The 24,986-nt window shown below is 56.2% G+C and overlaps 4 protein-coding genes across 4 annotated transcripts; 2 read left to right on the top strand and 2 right to left on the bottom strand.

Annotated features, from left to right (window-relative positions):
• Positions 1-476: 476 nt before the first annotated feature.
• On the bottom strand, positions 477-18,972 carry LDX57_000008 (uncharacterized protein; the record flags this gene model as incomplete). The annotated part of the gene is made up of 4 exons (XM_046081652.1): positions 477-8,279; positions 8,328-15,099; positions 15,176-18,466; positions 18,520-18,972. The coding sequence occupies 4 exons, from the start codon at positions 18,970-18,972 to the stop codon at positions 592-594; spliced, it is 18,204 nt and encodes a 6,067-aa protein (XP_045937608.1). The 3' UTR covers positions 477-591.
• A 980-nt stretch (positions 18,973-19,952) lies between these two features.
• On the top strand, positions 19,953-21,445 carry LDX57_000009 (uncharacterized protein; the record flags this gene model as incomplete). The annotated part of the gene is made up of 4 exons (XM_046081653.1): positions 19,953-20,013; positions 20,065-20,318; positions 20,373-20,567; positions 20,633-21,445. The coding sequence occupies 4 exons, from the start codon at positions 19,953-19,955 to the stop codon at positions 21,443-21,445; spliced, it is 1,323 nt and encodes a 440-aa protein (XP_045937609.1).
• Positions 21,446-22,032: 587 nt separating this feature from the next.
• Positions 22,033-22,607, top strand: LDX57_000010 (uncharacterized protein; the record flags this gene model as incomplete). The annotated part of the gene is made up of 3 exons (XM_046081654.1): positions 22,033-22,045; positions 22,104-22,243; positions 22,311-22,607. The coding sequence occupies 3 exons, from the start codon at positions 22,033-22,035 to the stop codon at positions 22,605-22,607; spliced, it is 450 nt and encodes a 149-aa protein (XP_045937610.1).
• Positions 22,608-22,882: 275 nt separating this feature from the next.
• Positions 22,883-24,719, bottom strand: LDX57_000011 (cytochrome P450; the record flags this gene model as incomplete). The annotated part of the gene is made up of 5 exons (XM_046081655.1): positions 22,883-23,514; positions 23,583-23,826; positions 23,918-24,393; positions 24,449-24,599; positions 24,672-24,719. The coding sequence occupies 5 exons, from the start codon at positions 24,717-24,719 to the stop codon at positions 22,883-22,885; spliced, it is 1,551 nt and encodes a 516-aa protein (XP_045937611.1).
• Between the last annotated feature and the right edge of the window lie 267 nt (positions 24,720-24,986).

Consider the following 24,986-nt stretch of genomic DNA (forward strand, 5'->3'; position numbering starts at 1 on the left):
CACGCTATCTCCGAGATCTAGTGCCTTGCTGCCTTGATGCCTTGATGCCTAGGTTGGTGAAGCGACCAGTGACATCATTGCTCGAAGCCAAGTCAATGGAGGTCATCAGACTTTGGGAGGTTTGATGTCTGTAGAATACTGAACTGGTTTCGAAGTAGCTACCTGCTATCATTCCGTTGTCTTGGGTCCACGGCCAGGTTGTGTTCAAGGACTTATTGCAAGTGCTCTACCCGATTGTATATATAGAGAAGATGACAGCGGGGCAGAAGCTGATACACCCATCACGACCCGGTTATACTGGAACAGACCCTTAAGAATATCTATGATTGGGGATAATTGAGCGAAGAATGTCTAAATGCTTTTATTATCCATCAAAATTCAAGCTGAAAGCTCCAACGGCCACCTGGACTTCCTCGACTTGCGGACCCTCGAGGTAAACAGTGCTGACTCAGCCACCGGCCCTTTTTTTCGCGTTTCCCCGCCGTCTTCCTTTCTACTATCGGCGTGTGCTCGTCTATGTTTGTCCATCGTCCGACTCCCTAAATCCCAATGAAAACATATATGCTAACATCCTATTGTTCTCACACCACCTTATAGTAAACGATCCACCTCCTGACCAAGATCCGTTAGCATACGTCCGAAGACTTCCTCAAAGACCGACAAAAGGTGATCGGCATGATCCACGTCGAGATGGGCGGCCGATGCAGATAGCGACACATTGAGCGTATCATCGTCAATCAAAGTGGACGTCAAGTGGGGGCAGGGATAAGGAATGTTGAATTGAAACACGTCGTACGCCGCCTGGTACTCTCCAAAGGAGACCTTGGCTTGCAAGGGAAGATTTTGGTACTGGATGACGCTGCCGAAGTAGGTGTCCCGAGTCCAGGAGGTGGCGTGTTGCACAATGTCCTCGAAATCAATCGTGTCGTACTCCATTGTCTGCAGATGCTGAGATTGGACTCGCTCTAGCAGCTCCTCGACGCTACTCCTCGACGGTAGCACGACGCGCACCGGCACCGCGTTGGCGCAGGGGCCCAGCGCCTCCTCGATACCCGCCTGGCTCGTGTTGCGGCCGGTGACGACCTGTCCGAAGACGAGATCGCGCGATCCCGTTGTTCGCGCCAGCGTGATGGACCATGCCGCCTTGTGGATGGTGGCCAGCGTGAACCGGGCCGGTCGCGGGGACAAAGCCATTCGGCGCTCTCGGTCGATGCGCGTTGCCGTCCCCGGAGCATCGATTCCAGGCGTGCCGAGTACAGTTACAGACGACCCGCGCAACAACTCCTCCCAAAACGAGAAGGCCGACGACGTGTGTCGACGGCGCCGATGTGCGCAGACGTCGCGGAAGGTTGGCCGTACACTAAGGACACCGCCGCTGTAGGCAGACGAGAGATCCCGCAGCAGCGATGGGACGGAGAATCGGTCAAACTGGGCGTGGCTGAGGCGCAGAATAAGAGCCGAGCGACCCGACGACCCCCGAGATACGATCGCTTGGAAATAGCGACCCGTGAAATAGGGGCCTGGGAGCCAATCGCCTTCACACGCCCGTCGCACGGCCGCCGGAAAATCCTGATCATCCAGAGTATGTTCGGAAACAGACATTTCGGCGTCACGCAGGATCACCTGTAGAACGGCGCCGTCCAAGGGAAGGAAGACTGTGCGTAGAATGCTGTATTTGCGCACGACCGAGTGAAGTGCGGTTTCCAACCGGCAAGGGTCAAGGCGGCCCGGAAGGTAGAAGACAAAGTAGGCTCGATACAGGGCTTGAAGATGCTGTCGCTGGAAGGTGGTTGTCGGCAGAATATCCTCGATGTCGGCACTGTCGAAAGGCTGTTCGGCCGTGAGTTTGTCGGCCACTTCCGTGTAATTCGCGGTATCCAGGAGCGCCCCCGGCTGGATGGACTGAGCTTCGTTCTCGGTGACCATCGTCGGCGGGCCAGTTTCGTGCGTTCCGACCAAGGCAGAAATTTTGGGATGGGAGAAGATGTCCGGAACCGCGAGGGCGATTCCTGATTGTTTGGCTGCGGAGACGAGCTTCATCGCTAAGATGGAGTCGAGGCCGCGCTGGAAAAGATCGTCATCGACACCGAGAAGCTCGGGGGACAGGTTAAGCACGCCAGCCACCAGCGAATGCAGGCGCTTTTCCGCCGCCGTGGATGGAGGCCGTCGAGTCAGAGCGGCCACGCCGTATCGAGCGATCTCGTCGTTGCTCAGTTGCGCGGCTTGCATGCGAATCGTTCGCCGGTCAACCTTGCCGCCCGCAGTCATTGGGACCGTGGCCAAGGGCAGGAAAGCCGATGGCACCATAAAGACCGGCAGCCGGGCCCGGATGACAGAGAGTGCCAACGGAATGGCCTCCATAAGGGCCACGGCAGGCTCGGTGAACAATGGACCGCCAGTCGAGAACGAGGATGGTCCCAGTGTTCGAGTGCGGTGATCTGGCCCGATGAAGGCGACAAGGAAGGGCTCCTGGGCCCCCGTGGAGGGCGTCACCATCTCAACTAGGACTTCACTCTGCGGAAAAGCGCTTTTGACATGATGTTCAACCTCGCTAAGTTCGATTCGCTGGCCGCGGAGCTTGACCTGGGAATCCTGCCGACCGAGGAACTGCAACGAGCCGTCGGGGAGATAACAGGCAAGGTCTCCCGTGCGGTAGAAACGATGCGTGCCCGGCAGGTCAAACTGGGAACGCCAGACAGGCGGATCGATAAAGCTCTGACGACTTCGCTCGGGGTCGTCGTGATAGCCTCGGCCGACGGAGGTGCCTTCGACGAGCAGCTCTCCGACGACGCCCACCGGCATCAGGCGTTGATGGTTGCGTGGATCAACCACCCACGTTCTTGCACTGGGTAGGCCCCGTCCGATGCCACTCGTGCTCTCGTCCAGCGTCACCGGCGTGCGGATCGTGGCGGCCATGCAACACTCGGCCGGGCCGTACATGACAACCAGCCTGGACCCCCAGCGGGTGACGTCGCTCTCGGTCGGAGTCTCGCCACCCACGACGACCGTTTCTAGCGTGGGGACCTCCTGAGGGGAGAGGAGGCGGGCCACCGACGGGGTAGTGGTGATCCATGTCGCCTGGAATCGGCGCGCGGTCTCAGCCAGGTGGCTGAGGCGATCGTCTTCGGACGGAATGCACAGACAGGCGCCCGTCATCATTGACGCGACAAGATCGTTGGAGGCCACGTCGAATGCATGGGATGAAAATTGTAGCACGCGGGATGAGGCGGTGCGTGCGGCTGCCAACACCTGACCCCGGATGCTGGCGCAGGCAGCTCGATGGTCCACGACGGCCGCCTTGGGCGTCCCCGTCGATCCCGAGGTGAACACGACGTACGCCGGATCTCCGGGTGACGCAGCAGCCGGTAGATGGGCGGCGCGCCGAGTCGGTTCAGATTCGGCCCACCCGGAGGACCCGACAACGATTGGAGTGCCGAGGTATAGAGCTTGCTCCCGATGACGAGCGGTGGTCAATACAAATGACGCCTGGAGCTGGTGGCACATGGCCTGTAGACGCTCCGGAGGGAAACACACGTCCAGCAAGCAGAATGCTGCGCCCGCCTTTAGGGTAGCGAGTGCTGCCACGGGCACCCAGGCGCTTTTTTCCATGTAAATCGGGATGAAACCCCGACCTGTCGCTCCTTGGTCGATAAGGAACGCCGCTAGACGCGACGATTGCTCATCTAATTGCGCGTATGTCATCGATTCGTCCCAGGCACAGATCGCCATGGCGCCTGGCGCGTCGGCTACTCGGCGCTCGACTTCTGCGTGGATCACATCCTCCACCTCGATCAAAGGAGCACTATTCCAGCGCATGATCTGGTCCTTGCTCTCTTGGGGGACTGCGTCGAAACTTCGGATCGTTTGCATGGGGTCGCGAAGGATTTCCTGCAGCGCTTTGCGGAAGGTGTAGGCGATCGTGGTCGCTTTGCTTTCGGGCAAAAGAGAAATCCAGTACACGAGAGAGAGGTGAGTCCGTTCCGCTCCAATTGCAACATCCATGAGCACCGGATATTCCGTCTGGGTGCAACTGTCAATCACTTCAAGTGAGAGGGATGCGTCCGGTAGCACGCGGCTGGGAAGGTCCTTTCGCACAGAGATGCCGGTGTCGAAAACCGGTCGCCCGCCAATGTTGGTTAAATACAATAGATTGGCAAGGGAAGCATGTCGATGCTCCAAACTAGACAGTAGTGCTTGTTGGTTGTACTGCAGGACTTGAAGCAGCGTGCTTTCGGCCGAAACGCTCAACCGGGCTACTAGATGGTTTATGAACAGTCCAATGCAGTCGTTGACGCCGGCGACGGCGACATCGCGACCGGACGTCGCGAAGCTGAAGCAAACGTCATCCATGCCTGTGTAACAGCGAAGAACCAAGGCCCAAGCTACGTGAATGACGTTTGTGACTAGGAGACCGTGCTCTGCACAGAATGAGTGTAGTAGGGTTGAATCAGCCAAATCGAGAGAGATGGTTTCCATCCCATCGTCTGCTGGGTCGGTCTCTGGTCCCCAATTCGACGATAGCAGATGGCAGGGCTGAACCTCATGTAGATATTTGGCCCAGTAAATGCGCGCTGGGTCCGCAGGAATGGCCCGAAGATGCTCAACAAACGCTCTGAAAGAGGAGTTGCGGTCCAGAGACCAGGTATCATCATATGCGAGCCGCAGGTCGCGCATCAGTATTTGAATGGATGTCTCGTCTAGGAAGACGTGGCTGATCGACACCGTGATCATGACCTGGCCGTCTACAGTCCTTGTAATTATTGCCCGAGGGCTCGGGGTCCACGGACACGGAGGCTTCTGGACCATGTTGTCCTGCACCAGGGAGGAGACGTCAGCGGGGGTGTTCTGAATGATCGACACGGAGGGCTCAAAATCCTTGAGGACCACTTGTTCCACGAATTCAGCCCCCGGGAACGAGACTAAGACGGTCCGCAAGGCTGGATGACGGCTGACGACTCGCAACCAGGCCGTCTGCAATCGCACAAGATCGACTGATTCACGACTCCCGCGCACCGGGGCGACCTCTATGGCCCACTGCGTATTGTATCTACGCGGGTTTCGCAACTGGCTGAGCAGGATGGCACGCTGGACGGGTGTACAAGGGTACACGTCCTCCACGCAACCACGTCCTGGCGGAATCTCGCCGGCCAATTCGCAGCGTTGCTTCGTAACCCGAGTGACGAGAGGGTGCTCGGACAGGGGATACTCCGCCTCCATCATCTGCACCTGGGTCGCGGCATCCGTCAGAAGACGCTGTGACTCCTGCATCCAACGTTCTAACTGGTCCTGCCGGTTCATGTTTCGATTTATGCTGAACCTAACGAGCAGCGAACCATCAAGCACGACGCTGTTAACCTCTAGTAGCGCGAAACGTTCCATTTGGGGTCCGCCTTGTCGTCGGGTTGCCATGCCGGTATTGTCGTGAGCCAAAATTGTGCCAGGCTGACCGTTTGATGACATCACACCGTTGTGATTGAAGGTGAGTTCGAAAGAGCCGATCTTCTCAAATTGCCGACGACCCTGCGGATGCAAGAAGATGGAGGAAAAATACGCCCATCCATTACTGGAGGCCTGCTGACGGAGGTCTTTGACTTTCTGGAAAACATCCACAAGTGACTGATCGGGTTGAACGGACAACGCGGCCGGCCAGAGGGTGGTGAACCAGCCAACCGTGCGGGTCAGGTCGATCTCGCGATCCCAGGGCTCGCGCCCATGGCCTTCCACGAACACGGTCGGAACCTGGCGGTCACCGAACACGTTTGCGAATGCGTGCAGCAGACATGCGTGGATGATCACCGGTAGCTGGGTACGCGCTTTTGTTTGAGTGGCGTCGATCAAGGTCGAGGTGGCTTGACCATTGAGGGTGAACGTGTGATCGACCGTATCCGCCAAAGTATTGGGCACTCCGTTCAAACCCCAGTAATGGATCGTTGCTTCGTGTGTCCAGCTCTCTGCCTCCTTTTTTGTACCTTTTGGAAGGACTTGGTCAGGGGAAAGGTGTAGCTTTGCATAGTCGGCCTGCCTGGAGCACCAGTCCATGAAAGATAGCGTCGGAAGCTGAATCTGTCGGCCGCGCAGTGAATCGTCCAGGTCGGCGAGGATTATTCCCCAAGACACAGTGTCCACCACGAGATGATGCGCCACCACTGAGAGATACTGCTGACAATTGTCCTCGACATATATCAAATCTACCACGAATACTGGCCCCTCATGGACGTTTAACCGGTCTTGAGCAGCAGCTGTAACTTGCGAAACGGCAGTCGCATCTTCAACCCTCCACTCGCGCAAGTTGCAGCTCTGTTCTATGTCGCCTGAGACTCTTTGACGCCATCCATCCGACGAGAACCTCTGGAACCGTGCCCGCAGCATCCCATGAGTTCCTACGACTGTATGGATAGCTTGTCGAACGGCTGAGGGCTCGAGGTGCTCTTTGGCTCGCAGCGTAAAGCCTTGGCTGAACGCATTATCTCCCTCAACATTTTGCTGAAAGAACAGTTGTTGAATAGGGGACAGATCGGCCCACTCGCCCTCATCCACGGACTTCGGTGGATGCAAGACACAGTGGCTGGCCAGCCCTTCGATGCTTTTGTGCTGCCATAGGTCGGCTGCCGTGGCGTGCACTCCGATTGCCTGGCATTCCGATGCGACCCGCATGCAGGTGATCGAGTCCCCACCGATGCTGAAGAAGTTATCATGTATGCTGATGGTGCCTGGTTCCAAATTGAGAACGGCAGCCCAGATGTTGCGGACATGGTCTTGTAGCTGCGTTACGGGGGGAATAATCGACCGCTCTGCCCCTTGGTACGCTCGTCTCTGCTCCAATGTCATTTTTGCTGCATGGAAGGCCAACAGCCTGCGGTTGGCCTTGCCGTTCAGGTTGAGGGGCACCCGCGCGAGAGGGATGAAAAGCGTCGGCACCATGTACGGAGGCACCTGAAGGCGTAAATGGGCCTCTGTATCCCGAACAGACTGGGCAAACTGAGGGCAGGGTGGCAGAAACTGGGGCTCTTGGCCTTGATTGGGGTTACCCGGAGCTTCTGAAATCCCTTGGACGATGAATGCCATGAGCTGGGACGACTGGCTATCACCGGTGCTGATTACGTCGGCCACCACGTCACTTACGTCAGGGAAGGCTTGAAGAGTATGGTGCTCTACGGCTGCTAGGTCAATCCTCTGACCCCTCAGTTTCACCTGCAGATCCTTGCGCCCCAGGCATCGCAGAGTTCCGTCAGGTGCCAGGAAGGCAAGATCACCAGTCCTGTAAAGTCGCACTCCTGTGGAGGGTCGATCCGAAAACCGCCTCAACCAGGAAGGGTCAGACACAAAGCTGGCCGAGGTCCTTTCAGGGTCTCCGTGGTATCCCCGTCCGACCTGTGGGCCTTCCACTACCAATTCACCTACGGCTCCGATAGGAAGAAGACGCTTCCAATCATCAGGATCCACCACCCAGAGGGCTCCGGTGGTGCAAGTGCCAATGTTGGCGGCCTCCGAGTCAACCCCCAAAGGACCATACATGCTGCATGCAAGGGCACACTCGGCTGGCCCGTATGCGTTGACAAAATAGCAGGCTGGGGCCCATCGGCCGACAAGGTCCTGTGTCATGGCTTCCCCGATTTGAACCATTGTCCTCACACAAGGGACATCCAGAGGAGCCAATGTCCGCAACACGGATGTCGTGAGACACGCATAATCCACCTGGAACTGGACCATAGTCTCCGCCAAGCGGTTTTCGCGGTCATCCTTAAAAGGTACACAGATGCAGGCACCGGCGAACAGAGCAAGGAAATGGTCCATAATACTGATGTCAAAAGTATAGCCCGCGAATTGAAAAAGACGAGATTCGGGGCCGACGGGGAGACGTGCGCTGAGTGCTCGGAGCGCTTGACAAACCGAGTGATGCTCAAGCACGAAGACCTTCGGTTGTCCCGTGGAACCGGACGTGTATCCTGCGTAGGCTGGGCTGCTAGGCCACACATCGTTCTTGCCCATGGTGACTCCGTCAACCCCTTCAATACACCAGGTGAGATTGGGGTCAACAACAACCACTTCAAGTCCCAGTTGCGCGGCGGTACTTGACCTGTTGTCAGAAGTCAAAATCAGGCTGGCCTGTAGCTGCTCACATAGCTGCTGGGCCTGGCGGATTGGGTTGGCTGGGTCTAAGAGCACAAAGGCACCGCCGGCCTTCAGGACAGCAAGCTGGCACAAAACCGTCAACCGGGACTTATCAAAGAACAGCGGCACAAAGCGCTCCGCCGTTACACCGCGGGACTGAAGATATGCTGCCAGATGAGATGAGCATCGGTCTAGCTCGGCGTAAGTCAATTCACCGTCCCATGCGCACACGGCCAACGCATGCGGCTGGACACGGCACCAATGACGGATGCAATCGTGCATGCAGGAATGCTGGCCTGGGTATATTTGCAGCCTATTGGAACGATTCAATTCCCCCTGGTCCATCTGGCTAATCGAGTCCAACTCGGCTATAGTGGTTGCCGACGATGCGCCGTGCACCTGGAACAGGAGATGCTCGAATTGCCGTAGGACCCGTTCCATCTGGCGGGCAGGAATGACCCGATCGTCGAAACTGGCGTGCACCTCGACTCTGTCGGGGAGCACGGTGCAGGTCACCTGAAGGGCGTAATTCGTGAATTGGCCGATAGTAGATAGCAACTGTGGATGTTGCAGCAAGCGCTCTTTTGCCTCTCCCCGGACCGCATTAATTACCAAGAGTGATTGGAACTCACAGGCGGCCATGTGAGAGCTACCAAGACGGCTGATGTTCTGCAACCCCCAGTGCTCATACGGCATGAGTGTCAGATATCGAGATTGGATCTGCCGTAATACGTCCATTACATTGCAAGACGCATCCAGACGCATACGACGTGGGCTGGTGGCAATCGTTGGCCCAAGAACGCGGTCAATCCCACGTACAGGCGTACCCCGGCCGGACGTCGTCACGCCAAATACGACGTCGTCTTTTCTCGTGTACAGGGAAACCAACACGCCCCAGGAGAGCTGGATCTGCGTTGCCAATGTGATTTGTTGCGTTTCTTGGGCTAGCCCAATTGATATGCTGCTGGTGGAATTGGCAGCTGGCATATAAGTAGGCGAGGGTAAGGCCGGAAAATGAGGCGCATCGTAATCCGCCAGTTCGTGCGCCCAGAAGTCCCGTGCAGCTGACTTGACGTCCAACTGATACGCTACGACCGCACTAAACGGCTGGTGTGACAAGACTTGCTCATGATATGCCCTTTCAATCTCATCGAACAGCACATGATTCGACCACTCATCGTACAGCGCGTGGTGCATTGAGATGACGCAACATTGAGGTCGGGAGTCTTTGGACAGGAGCAAAGAGCATCGACAGAGTGCGATACCTAGCCCTGGCTTGACACTAAAATTGGAGGCGGCATATTCGTTGTCAACGACATGCCGGTCCCAGCATACAGGCGTCCGAGTCACAACTTGATAGCTACTTCCACTTTCCTTGTCTTGGATTATTCGAGTGCGCAATATCGGATGTGCCTGGGAGGTCCTCTCCCATGCGCGGACGAAGCGGTCCCAGTCCAGAGTAGCAGGAATAGTATAACGACTCGTGGCCACGTATTGGGCCGGGTCCCTGGAGGTCACAGCCATCATGCCTTCTTGCAATGGCGTGCAGGGGTAGATGTCGTCAATATCCTCCCAGGAAAGATGGCATTGGACACATGCAGCTGTAACCAAGCGTTCTCTGGCGCCTTCAAGCAGCTCAAACGGGGCCGGAGCCGGAATTATGGCTGGATTACTGCCCAGAAGGGCAGCCATGTCCGACAGATATGGGTGATCGAAGATTTGGGCCACCATGATGTCGTGCCCTTGTCGTTGCGCCATGCTGGCCAACTTCATGGCCGTGATGGACTCTCCCCCTAGGTGGAAAAAGTGATCTTGCCGAGCAATATCCTTGGTGGCTATCCCGAGGACTGCAGACCAGAGCAACTGCAGCGTCTTCTCGGATGGAGTCACCGGAGCCTGTTTGTCTTTGGCGTCATGTCCATGATGCCAGTATCCTTGGAGTTGCTCGGGGGTGAGTGCTGCGCCGGCCTCCCGTAGTCGACGTCTGTCTATCTTGCCGGACTGTGTACGTGGCATGAAGAAGACAGGCAGAAGAGCAGCTGGGACCATGTACGCAGGTAAATCCTCCTTAAGTTTGTGGTAAATTGCCCAAGATTTGGTCAAGAACTCTTCGCTTGCCGGCGCAACGATGTCTGCACTCTGGGTCGAAAGCACGCTCTGCTCATGAACGAACCCCAGCAAAAGGGACGAGTCTTGGGTTCCCTGGGAACGCTGAATGATCTCGGCGGCCACTTCGCTGGTCTGGCCAAAGTGCTGTCTAACGTGCCAGGCCACCTCCTCTAGCTCGATACGCTGACCGCGCAACTTGACCTGATTATCTTTTCTTCCAGCCGTCCGCAAGTCCCCATCAGACGTCCACTGGGCTAGATCACCCGTCAAATATAGCCGACCGGGCTGCTGCCCTTGTCGAAAGCCCTTGAGCCATGCTGGCGCCTCGATGTAAGCCTCTCGGGTCTTGTCCGGCTCGTCGAGATATCCGCGTGTTACCATCGGGCCTTCCAACAATAGTTCGCCTGTCGCTCCAAGCGGCATGAGACGAGAGGAATCATGTCGGTCTACGATCCACCCCACGGTGCCCTGCATTGGCCCCACCGCTCCCAGTACATAGTTGTCCGCTGTTATCACACCGGCCGCGCAAACGACGGAAGCCTCGGCTGGGCCATATCCGTTGACGAGATGTACCTCTGTTGCCCAGGTATCGACCACATCTCGCGTAATGGATTCCCCGAGCAGTACGAGCGTCTCCAAAGTCGGTACCTGCATGGGATGAAGCACACTCACAGCCGACGGGATCAACATCGCGTGATCGATGCCGTGCAGCTGGATATAGCGACTGAGATGGGAAACACGGGTCTCTTCCGAGGGGATGAATGTGGTCGCGCCCAATACCAAAGGTGCAAAGGTGTCGTATAAACTTACGTCGAAGGCATAGGCGGTAAACTGCAGCACACGGCTTTTGGCTGTCATCCGTAATGTACGATGGGTGTGGCGGATGCATGTTGCCAGGTTCCCATGGTCGAGAACGATACCCTTCGGGGTTCCTGTGCTCCCAGAGGTGAATACAATGAAGGCCGCGTCCGACGTTGCAGGTGAAGTCAGTGGCGGTGAGGTTCCAACGGCCAGCCCGCCATTCATCATCTCCGGGACCGAGTGAATTTGCACCGCATCAGGCATTGCATCTATGAGTTTTCGCTGTTCGGCGTCGCAGAGAATCAAATTCGGTTTCAATCTTCTTAGCATCTGGGTGACTCGCCCTAGTGGAAGCTTCGGGTCAATATTGGCACACGCACCTCCAGCTCGGAGAACGGCCAACATAGCGACGACTGGCCAGATACTTTTACGGAAGCATAGCGGTACAACAGCTCCCTGAGTGACTCCGAGGTGCCTGAGCCGATGTACTAGGCGGGCGCTTGATGCCTCTAGCTGTCTGTAGGTGAGATCTCCATCCCAAGAAGACACCGCAAGCTTCTCTGGCCACCTGTCAACTTGGCGTAGGAACAGCTCAGGGATGGTGGTTGCATGCGCCGCGGGTATCTCGCCATTCCAACGGTGAAGTGTGCACAAGTCTTCAGCACCAATCAGCCCAATATGTCTAATCTCGCGCCCGGTATTGAGGCAAATCTGCTGCACGACGTGATCAAACTGGGACAGTAGCCTGGTTACGTCCCCTGTAGACAGAACTCGTGGATCAAATGCCACAGAGGTGCTGGCAGCCCCCTCTCTCTCGTTCAAATCGCATACCAACTCCAAGGCATAGCTCGAGACGCTAGCGTAGTCCAGGAACCCCTGTTGAAGGTGAAGTAATTCTTTCTCCCGCTTGCTTTGCCGGTGGTGTTGCACGAGGAGGTGACTCTGAAATGCACAAGCAGCCTGCGCCTCGGAACTCATTCGTTGTATGTACTGAAGCCCCGTCTGCTCCATGGGAATAATCCGCGCGCTGTGTTCCTGGATCTCGTAGAGCGTGCTCCCAATGGACTTGCTGGGGTCTACGTGAGTACGCAGGGGGAACGTGGCGAGCGTCGGACCGGTGATCTCATCAATGTCGCCGATGGCGGCGCTGCGGCCACTAACAGTGACGCCAAACACGACGTCGGAAGAATCGGTGTATATGGAAACGACGATCGCCCAGGCGGCTCGAAGGATCGTTGTATTCGTCACACCAAGCTCCCGGTGCTCAGCGGGGATGGTGATGTTTCGAGACAGGGTTGCACTTGGTCTGGGTGTCGTGACGCCCAAGGGTAGCGTGGGAAAAGCAGAGGCCTGAAGGTTTTCAAATTCGGCCGTCCAGAACACCTTTTGCTTGTTCCCATCTGCAGTTATGAGATGCTTTATGAAGTGGTTGAAAGTGTGACATGTCGGGATGCTGTCATGGTAAGCTGCGTCTACCTGGTCTAGGAAGAGCTCCATTGAAACGGCATCGTATATGGAATGGTGCATCGTCAATATCAGGTGCGAGGTTCCGGTCTCTTCCTCCGAATCTACCCAGCCAAATCGGAGCAGCGGTTGCCCGAGCTTCATTGCACGCGCGCTGTCCTCCTGGAGATAGTGGGCCACGTTTGTAGCTTCTTTCCATTCTAGACGACAGTCTCCCGCCTGGACAACTACCTGCATCACACCATGCTTTTGTGTGGCAACCATCCTGGTGCGAAGAATGGGGTTAATGTCTACTGTGGTCTGCCAGGCATGTTTGAGCCGTCTCGTTTCAGTCGTTTTGGGAATCGTGTAGACCCATTGCGCCGTATATTTGCCCGTCTCCCGGGCCGACAATGCCATCAGGCCCTCTTGGATTGGCGTACATGGGTACATGTCTTCGATCTGCACTGGATCCAGCTGGCACTCTTGGCACGCTTCTGCTTGAAGGTCTCTCGCCGCGTCATTTGGTAGAAGCGAGAAGGGCGGCACAATCTCAAAATTGAGTGACTCTCTGACTGGGCGTAAGGCCGGCGCGAGATCAGACAGAATCGGATATTGGAAGATCTCCTCCATCGTTAAATACCACCCGACACTACGGGACGATTTCACCAGCGCCATTGCGAGGAGAGAATCTCCCCCTAGACGGAAGAAGTGGCTGTCAGCCCAGATCTGACGGTGTGGGATCTGGAGGAGCTGCGAGAACAGGGTCTGCAGGTCCTTCTCGGGAGAAGTCCTGACGGATGGACGATTGGCATGTGGGGTTTCCCACTGGTCAGGAGTCAACACTGCCAGCGCCTGGCGTAGGGCCTTCCGATCTATCTTGCCTGTCGGAGACCGCGGAATGTATCGCAGAGGCAAGAAGATTGCAGGTACCATAAATGGAGGCAGTACGGAGTGTAGGTGCTTGCCCAATTGCCTCACGTGTTGCCCGAAAGTGTCATCTGCGATACCAATCAGACCACTATCTTCCGGGTCCAGGCCTGAAGGGACATCGAGGTAACCCAAACATGCTAGCAACATGCCTTTGCCGTGCAGTCGAGGGATAACGTCTACAACGGCCTCGTATGCCCCAGCCCCAAAGGAGCGAATGGCCGATTCAATCTCTCCTAGCTCAACCCTTTGGCCGGAGATCTTAACCTGCGTGTCCTTGCGTCCCAGATAACGCAGCTGGCCGGCGGCTGTATACTGTACTAAATCACCCGTCTGATAGAGTCGGCGGCCAGTCCCAGCCCGAAAGCCGGACAGCCATTGCGGATCCGACAAGAATGGCAACATTGTTGGTTCCCCGGCACGATGGTGAAGATATCCCCGACCAACGCCGGGCCCCTCCACTACTAGCTCACCAATAGCACCGACAGGGGCGAGACGATGCGGGTTTTGCGGCTCGACAACCCAAGTAGCCACGGAATCGAGCGCATTACCGATTATGCACGGATCGGCTGGTCCCTCCGGGTAGTGCTGGACTGTGGAGATAATGGAGCACTCGGCCGGGCCGTACAGATTGAATAGGTGCACTTTGGTTGACCAGGTCTCAAGGTCAGATGCACCGACGGACTCTCCAGTGAGACATAGCGTCTGGAGACTCGGGACCTCCTCTGGGGAGATGAGGCGAGCCACGGACGGGGTGATAATGATCCACGTCGTGTTACAAGCGGCCATGGTGGCTGCCAGCATATTGTGACAGTCTTCGGCCCTGGGGATGCACAGGCAGGCACCCGCCAACAAGGACACCAAATGGTCAAACACGCTGTTATCGAAGGCATAGGAGGCGAACTGGAACATGCGGTCTGAGCTCGTCAACTTGGTGGCCTTGATGGTGGCTGTCATTGAAGCACAGAAAGAATGGTGTTCAACAACCACCCCTTTGGGGCGCCCTGTGGACCCGGAGGTGAAAACAGCATACAAGGCATTCCGGCTGGTAACGGCGGTTTGAGGCTTGCTCTGATTACCATGAATATCGAGGGTATCTTCGCCAATTATGAGGACGTCTGGGCCCAACTGCTCGCCGACAACCGTCTGATCGGGCGTTGTGAGTACCAGAGCCGCTTGTAACTGGTCGCACATACCGCGCAGTCGATCCACTGGATGCCCGGGGTCGAGCAGAGCAAAGGCGCCTCCGGCTTGGATTGTCGCCAGAATTGCAACCGGGGTCCACCGACACTTGACCATGCAAATAGCGACAAAGACTTCAGGCCCGATTCCGCGGCACTGAAGTTCCCTAGCTAACCCGGATGCAGCTGCATCTAGCTCGCTGTATGTCCATTGGCCATCCCAGGAGTCGACTGCAACAGCCTTCGGGTTCCTCGAACTGACAGCCATAATGCGCTCGTGCACGCAACTCTCGCAATCCTCGGGCTCTAATCGGTTCCAATCTCTCACCCGCCGGATGTCTGAAGGACTGAAGAGGTCAACGTGGGGTAGCGGAGACAGAGGCTGGCTCACAATCTGCGCGATGGCTAAGCCGAAAGCCTCTGCTAATGCAATCGCCTGCTCAGAGGACAGCAGTGATGACCAATATTTGATTGTGCCGTGCTTGTCTTTTCCGTCCCATCCCATTTCGACCATGATATCGTACTAGACACAGCACCATTGGGTTAGCTGCAGTGATCGCGCGATTGGTCAACTTTTGGATCTCTGGCCCAATGCTTACCTCTGTAGGGTCTCTGCGGTCAATCTCGGTCACCGTGATAGACGTGGGCTGTGAACCGTCGGTGGACTGGACCGGAGGGAAGGTCATGCTGGTATTGAATAATTGCTGGCTGTTAAGGCCCAGCTCGTGCTGAACTTGCGTCAGGGGCACTTGCTGATGCCTCCAGCTCTCAATCAAGTCGGCCTGCACGTCTTGTAGTGCTTGTTGTAGCGACGCGCTGCGTGTAAAGTCAATGCGGCACACCAACATATTGATGAAGGGTCCAACGGCTTTATCAACCCCTGACAGCGGCACATCACGCCCGGCCGTCATGTACCCGAAACACACGTCCTCCGATCCGGTGAATGCCCGTAGGACCAGACCCCAGGCGAGCTTCGCCAGCGTGGCCAGAGTCACTGCATGCTGCTGGCAAAAGCTGCGACAACCCGCGATATCCTCCAGTTCCACGGGGACCTCCTCCAAGCGATTCAATCGGTCTGTTTCCTGCAACTTCGGGAAAAGGCAAGGCTCAAGGCCTACCAGATGCGACTTCCAGAATTGCAAGCTCTCGTCGTGATTGATCTGCATGACGTACGACACGTAGTCTCGGTATTCACACGGAACCCCGACTTCAGGGTTCGAGTTGTCATAAAATCTGGCTAAATCGCGCATGAGTATTGCAGTCGACGCGGCATCTACCATCGCATGTGAAATTTGCAGCATCGCCCAAACATGGCTCGAGGATCGGATATTCATAGTTAGCCCTGGTCCATCAAAAGCTTCCGCTTGCTCCATCAGGTGCCTTGGGCCTTGAACCGGGTCCTGCGCCTGAAAGATTCGAGTCCAGGGTTCCTCGAACACCACCTGCACGGCGAAATGCTGGGCAGTTGCGTTTGTGTAGAACCGAGTGCGCAACATCGCATGGTGGGCGCATACCCGTCGCCAGGCGTCTTCCAGACGGTTCACATCCAACGGGGCGGAGTCAATGGTGGCGATCTCCCATACGAAATGCATCTGATACAGCTCCGGGCGTCGGATTTGACTGACTAGGATTCCTTCTTGAATCGCAGAGCAGGGGAAGGCGTCCTTGACGGCTGCAATGTCTGGGACCAGAGCCATCAAATCGCTGTTCTCGACAGCCAGGCTCGACAATGCTCGAGAGGCCACCCCAGTAGTGTTGGCCTTCAAAACCGAATGGTCATGAACAGCCCGACTCATGAACTCAACGATTTTGTCGATGGTCTGGTGCGCAAGGACATCAGAAACCGTCAAATGATGCAGATGTTGCTCGTGCGCCCGATTGACCATCTTCATGGCCAGCAGCGAGTCTCCTCCTAGTCGCAGAAAGCTGTCGAGCACACCAAATGAGGCACCATCCATCTGTAGGGTAGCTGCGAATAGCCGGTGGAGTGTTTCTTCCATCATGGTTCGTGGAGGCACAATCTCCCTCCGTGGCGCCTCGTACTCTGTCAGCTCCGCACGGCTTTTGTTACGAACCAGGTCTCGCAGGGCCCTTCGGTCGACCTTGCCGGTGACAGTCAGCGGCAGTCTGGCAAGTGGGCAGTAGATGCTCGGCCACATGTAGTCCGGCAATAGCTGGCACAGTGACTGCCGGATCCTACCCGCCAGCAGCACAAATCCCTTGCGGTCGTCAGTCGATAGGAGCGGCCCATCCTGCGTCTTTGTGTCGCTTTGATTTGAACCTGACTCGGTGCGGGAGTGCAGGAATGCTACCAGCGCCGGTCCCTCATGCCCATCGGCGGGGATCGCAGCCTCTACAACCACGCGGTCCAGTTCTGCCGTCCGCCGAATCTGATATTCAATTTCACCCAACTCCACGCGCATTCCTCGCACTTTAACCTGCGTGTCCCGACGCGTGACATAGCGAAGGCTGCCGTCCGATTCGTACTGTACCAGATCCCCCGTTCGGTACACTCGACACGGCACACCTGGGCGTAGGGTCTCCCACCAGTCCGGCTGTTGCGGGAATGCTGCGGTCGTTTGTGCGGGATTGTGGAGATATCCTTGCGCCAAAGCTGGACCTTCGATCACCAGCTCAGCCACGGCACCCACGGGGGCCAGGCGGTTGGGATTGGCGGGGTCGACCAGCCAGAGGTTGGCCGTGGGCGAAGTCCCGATTATTCTCCTGTCCCACGGTGTCTGGATTGGCCGTGAAACGCAGCAGACACCGGCCCATTCGGTGCATCCGAACCCTTGGCAGAGTTGCACCCGCGGCGCCCAATTCCGGACCTGCTTCGGGTCTAATGGTTCTCCCGTCAGGATGAGTGTCTGCAGTTCCACCAGCTCTTCCCCGACGCGTAACGACCCGGCCGTGGCCGTGGTTAGGTATGCCCAGCTGATACACATCGCTCGCATGGTCTCCGTCAGTCGATTCAGGCGGTCCGCGTCTGATGGGATGCAGATGGTAGCACCCGCCGTCAGCACGCAGTAAATCTCAATGAGCGACACACCAAAGCTGTACGATGCAAACTGCAATGCCCGGCTACCGGACCGTAGGTGCAAGGCACTCGCCTGCGCAGGCACATTGGCTAGCGCACGGTGGGATACGACGCATCCCTTAGGCTGTCCCGTGCTCCCCGAGGTAAACAGGACGTACGCCGGACTATCGAGGTCGGTATCTGGCCAGGGCATGTCCTCGTCGGCTTGATTCTCTCTCAGACTCGAAGAGACCACGATTACTTGGTCTACCAGCCTTGCCATCTGATCTGCAAACAGCGGTGCGGTCAAAGCCACATGAGCCTTCGTTTGACTCACAATGTGGCGCATTCGCCCGATGGGATGGGTCGGATCGATGGGGACGAAGGCGCCCCCGGCCTGCAATACAGCCCCTTCGGCCACGATGGCCCATAGGGAGCGTGGGAAACAGATGGGGACCATCACGCCCGGTCCCACGCCGGCGTCGCGCAGACGCTGCCCAAGTCGTGCGGTCAGCCCATTCAACTCTCCGTATGAGACCTGCCCGTCCCAAGCGTCAATTGCCCTGGCCTCGGGTCGTTGCATGGCATGCTGTCTGATCACATTCATAATTGTTCGGTCATCCCCTCTCTCGTTGCACGGCCTGTCGTTCCACTTCTGCACGTCGTCCATATTCTGAGGGCTGAAAAGTTGCAGCTCGTCGATCCGTCGATCCGGACTCTCTAGCATTTCGTGCATCACCTGGCACAACGTAGTTGCGACATTGCTTGACTGGCTGTCAGACAGCATTCGTCGAGTGTAAACCAGTCGTAATCGCCTGAACAGCGCCGAGCAGTCTACCTCCAGTAGGACGAGAACATCGTAGTCACCTTGACCCTATGTATTTCTCAGTTACTTCGCTCGCCGTGTTGCGAAGAGGCATCACATACCTGTTTTCCGTTCACCACGACGTCCATCCACTGGACCCCTCCATCTGTCACCTGATCGCTCGCTATCAGCACGGCTGTATTAAATGCTGTCTCCCGTGTCCGGTTATAAGAGGTCTTGTTGCTCTCCGAGTTCAGCAGACATTTGACCCGAGTTTCGGGAGTCAGTGACCATTCCAGTACATCAAAGTCTTCTCCGGATACACGCGTCTTCCCCATCTCCCCAGCGCCCATCAGGACGCGTTCGGCCTCGGCATATTGCTGCACGACGATCGCCCAAGCGGCCTGAACCAATTGCGCCAGCGACCCTCCTTGAGATTCGCAAGAGGTGACCATTCTGTTCAGCACTGCCGGGGATAGTTTGATTTGATGGGCATGGACAGTCATATCCCCATCGTCCCGGCCGTTCAAAGCCGGGAACAATCCCGCGTTCACACTCCGTTCCTTTCCAGTCATCTCGTTTCTTCCTGAGTATATTGATATCTTAGACGCTTTGCGCAAGTAAAGTTAGTTATTTGACGCACCCTTCTACAGAGCAGGCTTGGTACACGGGGAGATAATAAGCAATGACGCCGTGCCTGTGATCTCGGTGGATGCAATGAATCCCCGGCATCGATCAGTGTCCACAAGGTGCCAAGCCATGATCCGATATATCAAACATGCAGCTCAATGATTGGGGACACACTGAGACCCTTACATCAGGTCCCTGTACCGATAGCCTCGGATTCGATGTCCTCATTTCCACTCCCTCGGGTAACGACCATACCGCAAGTCGCCATTCACTTGCCTCCCTAGCGACTGTCTCATTCTAGCTACAACCCGCTAGATATTTGCATGACATGATGCTGTCATAGTCATCTAAGTGGACCAACAGTCAGCTATTTACCATCTTCCATCACCCTAGCTGATTTCCGCGCATCTCACGTATGTGGCTAGCAAAGGATCGGACCCCTGGGCGGGTGAGAATGGCTGGCACACCCCTTCCTGTGAAGATGCACCGGTTCATCCCTGCTCGCAGGTTAGCTGTATGGCGGTCAGGCCTCCGGAACTAAACTCCTTGCGTCCTTCCTGCCACGGTGACTCCTGGTGGGAGATGGCAGTGGGCACATCAATTTGCTGTGCGTCTACTATCCCTCGCCGGGCGACCAAGCACAAGGATAAGGCATGATTGCGTAGGGTGTGGCTAGCAATAACCCTCTGCCATGCAGCAGGTCTGGAATGGCCGCGCAGCCTATTCTCACAGGATCGGTCGGATTGCGTGGCCATCATCTTGTTGGCCACCGCGTCTACAAGGATATATCTATTGTGTGACCCACGATAGACTTCAGACAATTAGGTCTTTTGAGTCCGTTTCATTGCCCAAACTCAACCCCGTCCTCAGCCATATTCTTCCTAGGTACTTCCCGGAGGGCTATTGTGGTTTTCTATCTACAAATATGGGATCGCACTCATCTGCATGGCAGCCGCTGGATGTTGCCGTGATTGGGGGAGGAATCGGTAAGGTCTACGACGGTAACCTTCAGCAAAGCCATTAATCGTCTCGTCCAGGGGGGTTGGCTGCCGCTACATCGCTTCGACGGGCAGGCCACGCCGTAACGATCTATGAACGAGCGGACTACTCTGGTGAAGTGGGAGCCTCTATCAGTTGTGGCGCCAACGGCACACGGTGGCTGGAAGACTGGAAGGTGGATCTTGACATTGGTCGGCCGATTGTAGTCGAGAAGTTGATTCGACACGACCTCGAAACTGGGGAGGTGCAGGATGTCTATGACCTATCCGACTACGCCGTGAGATGGAAATACGTGAGTTGCGGTTCATTTTAGCCAGTGAGTACGGACTACACTAACGGACGCCAGCCATACTACAACTTCTACCGAGTCGATATGCACGCCATGCTGATGCAATCTGCCACCGGACCCGGGAAAGGAAAACCAGCAGTGCTGAAGGTGAACCATCAATGCGAGACCGTGAACCATGAGACAGGAACCGTGACATTCCACAATGGAATCAGCGCCCGCCATGACTTGGTGATTGGCGCAGACGGTGTCGGCGTAAGTCCCTCGATCCGGTTGTCTGTAAGCAGTCCTGACAAGTATATGAACGTTCAATGATACAGTCCGCCGTGCGCAAGTCCCTGGGGATTCTTCCTGAACGAAAAGCAGCTACATCGACCTCGTATCACTGTGTGATTCCCACGGCAGAAGTCCGTCGGCTGGGCTTACCGGACATGTCGGTGAACAACGCTCTGGAGTATTGGGGCGGTCATGGCCCGAGCAAGATCATCTTTTCGGCCTGTCGCGACGGCGAGGTGCATTCCTTCTACACGTTCTTCGCTAAACCGACCGGGGAGACGGCCGAGGAAGGTTGGAACTTTTCGGGATCGCGCGACCAGTTGCTGGCGCCCTTCCCTAACTTAGATCCGGCTTTGCGCGCCTTGCTAAGCCACGCCAGTGATATCAAGCCCTGGCGTTTGTATGTCCACAGCCCTTATCCCCAGTGGTCTCGTGGTCGTACGGGCATTTTGGGTGATGCGGCCCATCCTATGCTCCCCGATCAGAGCCAAGGGGCGTGTCAAGCCATCGAAGACGCAGCAGCTCTCGGCATCATCTTTGGCCCACGTTACACATTCACCGTGGACGTGGTAGCCGGCTTGCGTCTATACGAAAAGATCCGCAAACCGCGCGCTAGTCGCGTGCAGGAAGCCAGTGCCCGAGCTCGTGAGAATCTGTCGGAGCGAATTGGTTTCTCCAGTCAGAGAAATAGCAGCCTGTATAAGGTAGCCCATGAAGGCCAAAAGCTGACTATTGAAGAAGTCAACGAGTACGTGAGCGGACAAGCTCTTGGACTTGGCGAGGAAAATGAGGACGCTAACAGTGCCTACAGATACGATATGGATCGCCACATCGCGACGCAGGCCGAGTCATGCTAACATAGCTCGCAGTAGAAGGACTTGGGCACTCTCGCGCCTTGACAGCCAGGGGCCGAGTTATTGTCTCAACTCTGAAGGAGTCATGCTTGTCGGAGGTGGACGATCTAGTAGCAGCCCTTCATTCGTGAATGCAGATCCTCACATTTCATGAGATTCACCGGGTCCACGTATGAATAAAGCAGCAGATAGAAAGACCTTGGTGGGAGGAGGCGTCTACTACGATGACTCGTCGGACGCCCCTTACATTCCAAGTAGCACGACGCATACCAGAAGTTACGTCAGTGGTCAGCTCTGACATCTCCCCGCTTGCTTAACCCCTTGATGGTGCCGGAAATCAAGTTTACATCAATGCGCTGGAAGCCGCGTCTTCGAGTAAAGCGTCCCTTGCGTTGCATGGCGCCCCCGGGAGCCATCGGGAGGTAAACACGATGCTGGCCACAGATTCACACCTTTCACCGACTTCTTAGTGCTGCAAGGACGTGCCCAGTAAGATTTTTGGCGACAATATAAAGGGGTAGTCCGCCTCCGAATGACCTACACCACTCTTCCTTCACTGGTGCCAGATATCACCCCATTTTGTTTTCACCATGCATCATAGCGGTATAGTGACAATGGCACATGGCCTAGACGACGATCAAGCGCTAAATATCGCCGATAGGCCTTCTTCTCGCCACGAACCATGAGCAGCCAGGCAGGTATAGCGTCCAAGAGCTCCGGGGCGATGGGATCATCTCGAGGGTTTCCCTAATGCGCGACAAAACTCGCCGCCCTATCCATGTCACGATCGATGCCTTTACTGTACTGCCAGCCCCTAACCTTTACCGACTATTTCACTAAGCCGAATCGAGCTAACGATGACCGTCAGGTGAACGGCTGGGTCGACATTCTGACCTTCGAAACGATGGCCGAGATCGAGGTGTGCGGCATCCACCTGGGGGTGTTCCACGGCGTCGCCAGCCAAACGCTGCAGATCGACCTAGACCTACAACTGGTGTGCGGGAGCTTGAAACTGGAAATGAACGCTTTTGACGAGATCTGGGTCCACGTCGATACTGTGTCGGGAGAGAAGGGGAAAGCTCTGGAGGCTTTGAACTGCAAGCGATCAGTGCTGGCGCAGCATCTGCAGGTGCTTCCCTGCGAGCCATGGGTCCCGGTTAGATAAAAAGAGGCTTATATCGATTTATACTTATACAGAGGGATGAAGGAGCTTTTCTACTCTCCCAAACTCAAGACTTCGCTCGCTCTGTAGTCTAAACACGGGCTCAAATTTATTCGCAGGCCACCCCCGATAACGATAACTGCTAGGCTCCGTGCCTCGCTTCGCAGAAGGTAAGGAAGAAAGGTATTATCATTAACTGATGCCATAGTCTAGAGATTACAAAAAAGAAAGAAAGAAAGAAAGAAAAGGGGGGGGGAAATAATAAATAAAAAGCTTGGTCAAGAGTGGCGCGGCCGGAACTGCACCAATGGCCCCTCGACGGCAGAGGCCATCCAACCCTTGAAGCCGTAGTCACATCCTGTCAAATTCCCACCGCAGCAAGGCGCATCAGGTGCCAGGCGCATGTCGTAGAGAAAGATAGCACACGCCACAGCGATATTGAGCTCGATCCAGGCCAGACGCCAGCCAACACAAGAGCGTGGGCCGATGCCAAAGGGGCAGAAGGCTTGCCAGACCTTTTTGATGCTTTCCTGGTCAATACCGGCGTCCGGTTCTACGATCCAGCGCTCTGGGTGAAATTCGTCCGGGGCAAAAAAATAGCACGGATTGCGCTGAATGGTGTAGATGGAAGTGCCCACCGTCATGCCGGCCGGGATATACTCGCCATCTACGGTAATGCCACCGGCCTGCACCTTACGAGGCGGCACCCCCGAGACTGAGGGGATCAGTCGCATAGTCTCGTTCACGCAGGCGCGCAAAAACTCGCAACTGTTCAGTTGCGACCCCATACAGATTTCCTCCTCGTTGGTGAACGTAGTGCGTATTTCCTGCGTCAGTCGCGCCCGCGCGTCCGGATGGTGAGTTAGGTAGAAGAACACGGCACTCATGGCCGTGGACGTGGTGTCAGAGCCTGCGAAGCCATGGTATCAGATTCACGTGTAGGAGTGACCGGAGAAGGTGGTAGAGCTCAGGACATACCGGCCGTCAACAAAAGCATCGACTCCAGCCACAGGTCTTTCTGGGTAAAAGTCTGGCCTGTCTTCGGATCCGTCGCGTTCATCATCGTGTAGAAAAGGTCTTTCTGTTTGATTTCGTTGCCCAGACGCGCGCGAGTCACTGCGCGCCGCCTAATCCAACTGCCGGCCTCCAGCATTTCGCGATATTGTGTCGCCAGGAGAACGCGGTCAATCTTCCAGTCAAACACCTTGGGTTGTACGATGCACTGCACACACGGTCAGCTATTTTGACAGGGGATTAAGAGAGTAGAAGATGAGATGGGAAGGGAGGGCGATGCCGAATTATTAGACTCGTACCATCATGGTCCGCTGCCCGATCTTTTGGATGACGGACGGAAACCAGCGCAGATCGGGCGAGTGCAACATGTGAAAGTCCTCGTCATAGCAGAGGCCGCTGATGATATCAAATGCTAGCCAGCCGCAGATCTGACCCATATCCTTTGTCGGCCCCCAACCGCCGTCTTTGTTGCCGTTGTCGGGACCGCCGGGTCGGTCGTCGTAGCACAGCAAACCGGTAAAATCGCGGATGTTCATCAGGAAACGGTCTTGTACGGATCGCAGCCCCGAGTCGGAGAAGACCTGGCCCATGATGCGCCGTTTGAAGCCGTGAACCGTCTTATCCACGGCCGTGATGGTGTTGGGCGTGCGCCGGCTAGCGCTCATCGAGGCGTATCCCTCAGCCTTGTGCACGTTGGCATGGGCGCCGTAGATGACGCCCATGCCGGTGTGGGTATTGAAGCTGACCGAGTTGGGTCCGAATCGCATGAAATCGCCTGCGCGTCGTCAGCGTTGCGACAGGCCTCGTCGCGCCCGTGGATCGACCCTTACCATATGACTCATGCCAGCTGCGTATGCGGAGATGAAGGTCCCTGCGCCAGGCGAAAAATGCTGCATACCAGTTCGAGATGGCCGCTAATCGAGGTCCGGGGTATTTCGAGAGGGGATGGAAGACCAGGCGATAGATAACCAATGCAATGCTCTGGGACCCACGCTGGTCAGTATATCAGGCCCAAAACATAGTATCAACAGGGCAAAGAGTCTGACAACGAACATATAAAACTAAGGACGCTGCCACGGCGGCAGCCAGTGTCGAACTCATGGCAGACTGGGAGACGGCGACGATATAAAGTGTTCGTTCCTGCGGTGAGACAATAGGACCTTGGACGCGCTTGGTATTGTGCCTCTTCGTTCTTGGGCCCTGCAGCTTTTACGCCCTTTCGCCCTTTTTCAACAGCGTCTTGCCTGCGAGCAGCCCATGTCACTTACGACACGTCACCTGCCGTGCGTGGCGAGAGAGCCAGGTCATTTCCCACTTTCTCCTTCGGGCAGCGGTAATGCCTGGCGTCATTGGCGATCCCACCGCTTC

The sequence above is a fragment of the Aspergillus melleus genome (genome assembly GCF_016097325.1).
Source record: "Aspergillus melleus strain CBS 546.65 chromosome Unknown contig1, whole genome shotgun sequence".
Classification (NCBI taxonomy): Eukaryota; Fungi; Ascomycota; class Eurotiomycetes; order Eurotiales; family Aspergillaceae; genus Aspergillus; species Aspergillus melleus.